The following is a 6,711-nucleotide window of genomic DNA, read 5'->3' on the forward strand; positions in this document are numbered from 1 at the left end:
CTCTTCTTTGTTTTTAAGCAAAGCATTGTACAGAATTATTTCCAAATCAGAATTATAAAAATAAAAATAAAAGAATGGTGAATTTAATCTTTTTAATGAGGCCATGTGGTACGGACCAAGAATTGTTTAAATAGCCACTGCTACTGTTTCAACAATAAAGTTTTTCTATATATTTCTAAAACTATTTTACTTTTTTTCTCTGAACATTTGAGGGTTTTTTAAGATTCCTATCCTAAGGTAAAGACAGTGAGGTGACATTGGGCCCGTCACTTTCTCTCAGGCCAATTTACCTAATAGGACTGTTATGGGGAAAACAGGAGGAGGAAGGTGTGTTGGATATATGCTGCTTCTGAGATATTTGTAAAAGTAATAAAGGTGGGGGGAAAGGAAGGGAGGAAGGGAGGGAGGGAGGGAAGGAGGAAGGAAGGAAGATTGCTGCTACATGTCGCATTGCTGCTATAATTATATTTGGGGTACTTTCTTCAAACAGTTTATCTATTTGCATGTATATGTGTGTCTGATTTGAAGATTAGATACTTATTGCCACTGGAAACATGCAAGTTGAGAAATTCCAAAATGAAGCTGTGCAAAGCATAGTTTAGAGCAGTGTTCCCCAATTAGGCAACTTTAAAATGAGTAGACTTCAACTCCCAGAATTCTGGCTGGGAATTTCTGGGCATTAAAAGCCACACATAAGTTCCAACGTTGAGAAAGTATGGCTGGTTGAGAGAAACTCTAGCTCCAAAGTAAATGCATTCAAATGCAACAGAAAGAAAGCTCATGTACATGTTGTACAATGGGAAACAACTCTTTTTCTGCCCTCTTAATGCTTTAGCCATCTTGGCATTAGAATTATTTGAGCGCTTCATCATTGGATAGTCCACTTTGGGATACTTCTGCCCAATTCTTAAGGATTAAATGGAAACGTACGAGTGCAGTCTTCAGAGAATCATATATCGTAAGGATTATGAGGCAGTTATATTTCATGAGCTAATAGCCCAGTTCTTATCGATTACATTGATTTAATACATTTATTGCACTTAAGCATAGCAACCATGTCTTCTGCATCATTTACAACTTGATTACACTGGCATATTTGGAACACACTTTTTTATATCATCACATCTGTTTAATCATGCTAATGGTCCATCTGCTTTTCCTGTGTGATGATGATTCTGTGAAGACAAAAGCTTAATGATGAAGCAACCCATTTATTTGCTCCCTCAAGCGCTTGCTCCTTAGTTCATACTTTTTAAGTCTTGTGAGGAAATTTCTTATATATTACATACTTTATTTTCAGAGAAGGATATTCAGGTTTTACTTTTGAAGTCTCGTAGAATAATATGTGCTTGTCTTCAGATGTTTCGGAGTTGGCTACAAATAGTTTTAAAAACAAACATTTCTACAAAATGTTTGTTACTTGCTTTCACAAATGTGCAACATTAAAGAACTCATTTTGTTGTTATTGAAGAACCCTGAGTTTGTTGGCATTCTGAATTTATTGGAGAAATGAGCTATTCTCTATGTGCATCAGCAAGGATTTTGCACGAGAACATCTCCTTCTTTAGACAATTGCGCTTAAATGATTCCTTCTCTGAGGATAACCCTTCTTTGAAAAGTCTGCAAGAATGGATTGTCTACCCTCCATATTTCAATCTGAAGATGTTTTTGATCCCACCAATAATTTGTCTTCTGGCAGCCATCCTGGTCATTCCTTTCATCTTATTTGTGATTTTTTCTCATGTCAACATACGTCAGGAAACAAGGTACCTTTTGTTGGGCAATGCTTTGCTTAGTGACTTGATGTATTTGCTGCTCTATACTCTGTCTGCGGTTTTCAGTATGTCCACCTTCAACCTCTCAAAAAATGGTTGTATCATGCTGTTGTTTTTGCTAGCAATGACTTACTGTGGAGGCTTATTAACATCTGCAGCAATGGTGCTGGACACTTCTTTGGCCATACTGTGGCCTTTGCATTATATTTCCATTCTGCCTTATTCCCGAGCAAAAAAACTGATTCTGTTCCTATGGATATGCTCTGGGATTTTCCCTGGGATTGTTTTCCTAATACTACACATCACTCAAGACTCTGGGGAATGTCCGGTAGAAAACTGTTCTGTTCCAATAATACTGGCAATGACTTTACAAGGAAACAATGCCATGAAATTCTGCTACATACTCTCCGTGTCTGCTCTTTTTATCTGTCTGACCCTCATTCTTTGTGGTTACATGGTCTTGTATTTTAAAACAAGGCAATCAGGAATATGGAGAAGCATTTTCTCCCGGGCCAGTGTGACATTCCTAATGCATCACATTATCCTATTCTTTCATTTCTCTCCTCTTCTGGCTGTTGTAGTGGAGTCACTCCTTTATGTCAATGATGTAATTGGGCCACAGACAGGAATTTGGGTGTCTATGATAGTTTGTAATGTCCTGATTATTTTGCCCAAGGCTTTGTTGCCTTATCTGTGTGGGCTTCGATACAGAGAAATATCATCATCCCTCAAGTTCTACATCAAATGGAAACGTTCTACAGTAGTAGCTCCTACTACATTTATTTGAGCAAAAACAAGGGCATTAGTGTAACTGTGACCTAAAGCTGTGTTATGCATCTCATAAACTGAAATTATTCATTATTTTATTGATCTGTTGACTAAGTTGTTTGTATTTTTTCCTAATTTGTTCCTAATATCAACATGATGTTGTTATACTAGATGATATTTAGGCTAATAATTTTATTGCTCTGGTTGAAATGTTCTGATGCATGGGTTTACTCTTCAGATAAGAAAATTAGCACCTAAACTGCTAAAATGTCAACCATACCAACTTCATTCTTAGAGTGAATGTTTGTACATTTGACATAAATTCGGGAGTATGATTTTTTTTTCACTAAAAAGGGCTCAGCACTAATGTTTTGTACCAACCAAGTTTTCTCTTTGTTTTGTATAATATACAGCAGAGCCAAAATCTATTCTACATTTTTTTTTTTGCCTTTCCCGTTTTTTTTCTTTCCTGGGGGAAAAAAATCTACATTCCATGGCAATGTTTCTGAGTTTCTTTATTGTTGAAGGTGGGTAACAGCTGGTCCATTTGTTTTATCTTTCCATTTTGCTGGCTGGGAAAAAAAACTGCTTAGTAAAAGCAGTTCCCTTATGACCTGTTCCCCTGGGATTTCGTGGAAGTGTAGGAAGCCAGACCATTGGAGAAGTGAAAAATAGGAATTAACGTCTGCTCCTTGTAACTTTGTGCTTAAGAATACCATGGTCGACCTGAGAAGATTTCTGTAAAGTTCTCTTCTTTTATAGAAAATCTTGAAGCAATTCAATAAGAATAGAACAAATGCAGGATAATTTTTCTGCATGAGATTAATTTTCTATATTTTATATATCCCATTTCTTTTTATAAACATACATGAGAAAAGATATATTCATCTATCTCAATCTTATTCAGGAATCCATGTTATGGATTTCTGCAATGTGTTGTTCTTTCCATTTTTTCTGTCACATTCCACTTTAGGGAACAGAGACTTTATTAATCCAGTCTGTCAGGCTAACCCAGCCAGCAGCAGAGCCTGAATTGAGGTTGTTCCCCTTTCTCCAAATCCTAGTTCCTTCCAGTAATGTGGGTTATGCCTGCAGATGTTTTATGGTTAAAGACGGGGAAAGACACATTTGTTCCATACAGTTCCAGTTCAGGAGATATAAAGGTTGAAATCTAAGGCAACTGGAAGCATCAGGTTGTAAAAACAATCTAATCATCTCTGCTTTGAGAGAAGAACTCTAGATTACAATTTTGATGCCTCCATCACTGGCTCAAATCAATAATGAAACTGTGTGGGCAAGAAAATAAACACTTAACAGTACATCCTTCTATCCTTTATGAGACAATTGTGTTGCCTCAGCAACATTTGGAGACATTTTCTACTTAGGAGTGCATCAATAATTTCTGTTGCTATAAAAGGGAGGTTGTAGCCAAATTTACTATTTACGTATGGATATAAACCAGATCCTGCCAGGCACATGTATTGGAAAGACCCTTCCCTCTGACAATGTACTTGCTTTTATTTTAAGAACAGCTTTAAAAGACATCCTTGAAATGAAGAATAGCGGCTAAGCAATATATCTAATACAATCCTCAATACTTATTTGGTAATCTTCTACTGGGTTTCAAAAATTTTTGGAACCTACTCTGTGGATGTGGCCTGCTTTGTGGGAGTGGCTTGCCAGCCATGTGACCAGGTGGGAATGGCTTGCTGGCCATGTGACTGGGTGGGAGTGGCTTGCTGGCCATGTGACTGGGTGGGAGTGGTTTGCTGGCCATGTGACTGGGTGGGAGTGGCTTGGCAGTCATGTGACTGGGTGGGAGTGGCCAAGATGATGTCACTGAATTCTTTGCCCCAATGGATGAACGACAATAAGATTAAGTACAAAATCAATAAAAGAGCTACTTACAGAAGGAAGATGACTGTCTTATCAGTCTTCAGTATCACTGACTCCAATGAATGGGCTGCACAAAGAAGACACACAGAAATGAACTCTTTCATTGCATTCACAGCATTGGGATGAAACCAGCACACAAAACAATAAAGACAGCTACTTACAGAGGGAAGATTACTGCCTTGCTGGTCTTCTGCACCACCACCTCACCACCTTGCTCCAATAACTTGCACAAAGGAGAGACACAGAAAGCAAGCTTTTAATTGCATGCACTGCATTAGGATGAAACAAGCACACAAAATAATAGAAAAGGAAAATTACTGTCCTTTTTTGCATCTTCTGCACCATCACCTTACCAAGAAGTTAGTTCAAGAATGAATGTCATAGGTAGATTCCCAGAGCAATACAGATTTCCTTTTTCTGAAATGTAGTTCTCAGTTCCAAAAAACAGGGATATATAAATTAGGTTCAGTACTTAGGTTGGTCCAAGCAGCTATTCAGAAGTTAGTGGTGCAATGGTAAAGCAAGATATTGAATTAAAACCAGAAATATTTTGTTAGCTATTTGAAAAGGAGTACAATATATATTTAATTTTACACATGTTAGCAGCTGTTGGAATTGTGTTTGCACAACAATGGAAAAACAGAGATATGAAAATGAATAAATATTACAATGTGCAGGAATAAATAAACTGACAATTAAAATCAAGGAGGCTTTGAATACTTTTTCACGTGGAATTTGTTTTAGCAATTGCTAACTAACAGAAACAGAAATTAGAAATCCAAAAGTATGAAAAAAACACCAATTATGTAAGGAAAGGTCACTAAAATGTATAAGGAAATATTACTAGATCATTATTAATGCGTAGATAACTGCGGGACATTACACACCCACACCCACACAAACTATGACAGTGCCAGGAAAACACCAAAAAAATAAGAATCCCTCCCCCCAAAAAAGACTGCAAATGAAACCAGTTTTTTTCCTAACCCTAAGGACAGAAAAGACAAAGCCACTGGAATAAATACCATCAAGGCATTGTGGGAAATTATAAAGGACAGTGCCAGGAAGCTCACAGAACCAGCAACCACCTCAGAATTACCTAAACAACCACTAAATCTGGCAAAGCTGCCTTGCAACAACCTGGCCTGCCCATAGAAAAGCAGCCACTTTGAGACACATAAACCTGGTCTGAACATATTGCATCACAAAGAAAACATTTGCAAAAAGGAATAACATTTCTTGTAGTAAATATATTTTATAAACAATTAAAAAATAAAATTTTCCTAAAAATAATTTTTAAAAAAGATATTCTATAAATTAAAAAATGCTTAGAAACCATTGTTAAGCATTCCACCAGCAATAATTTATACTGTAACCATTTCAAAGTAGTCCACACACAATAATTTAAAATGAAACCATTAAAAATATTCCATACACAAAAAATTACAATGAAATGATTTTTAAAAATTCTTTACACAATACATTTTAAAGTATTGAGTATAGAATTTTTAAAAATTGTTTATTTTAATTTATTTTGGATAGAATCTTTTTTTAAATAGTCTAAGACAATTTTAAAAAAGAATCCACACACAATAAATTGAAGTAAACCATTTTAAAATATTCTATACTCAAAACTTTTAAGTAAAATGATTTTAAAAAATTCTATGCACAATAAATAAAATATTCTTTTAAAAAACATTAAAAAATGAAAGAAAAAAACTTACCAGCAGGCAGAATCAGCAGCTGTCCGATGTGGTGGATCCGATGCAATGGATGCAGCAGGGAGCAGGCAGTCAGCAAGGCAGCAGGACAGGTAAACTTACTGGACTGGAGGGACAAGGTTGTTGGTTAGCTAGGTTGTCGGTTAGCTTAGCCAGCCAAGCGAGGCTGGAGAGGGAGGGAGGGAGGGGGGCTTTCAGCCGCGTGATGTATGCCAGCTAGCACTTTCGCGAGGGAAGGCCTGAAGACCTTCCCTTGCAAAAGCTAGGCCGCCACCGCCACCCACCCACTTTTGGCCACGTGGCATACGCCTGCTTGCAGCTTTTGCTAGCCTGCCACCATTGCTGCCCACCCACTTTCAGCCACATGACGTATGCCAACTCGCAGCTTTTGAATCGCCCCTCCTTGCGCTTAGTTACCTACCTGCTGGAAGGCAAAGCGAAACAAAATGAAATGAAGGGAGGACCCGCTGCACTTTTAAACGGGTGTTAGAGGCGGGCGGGTCAACTCCAGTCTGCTCACTGATTGGCTGAACTGCCAATCAGTTAGCGGC

At 37.5% G+C, this 6,711-nt stretch overlaps 1 protein-coding gene across 1 annotated transcript; it reads left to right on the forward strand.

The window, feature by feature from the left end:
• Nucleotides 1-1,509: 1,509 nt before the first annotated feature.
• Nucleotides 1,510-2,562, forward strand: GPR148 (G protein-coupled receptor 148). The gene has a single exon (XM_087726084.1). It carries the CDS (start codon nt 1,510-1,512, stop codon nt 2,560-2,562), a length of 1,053 nt encoding a protein of 350 aa, XP_087582210.1.
• Nucleotides 2,563-6,711: the final 4,149 nt, after the last annotated feature.

The sequence above is a fragment of the Thamnophis sirtalis genome, unplaced genomic scaffold (genome assembly GCF_051295495.1).
Source record: "Thamnophis sirtalis isolate CommonGarterSnake01/CBP01778 unplaced genomic scaffold, rThaSir2_p1.2 scaffold_11, whole genome shotgun sequence".
NCBI classification, from domain to species: Eukaryota; Metazoa; Chordata; class Lepidosauria; order Squamata; family Natricidae; genus Thamnophis; species Thamnophis sirtalis.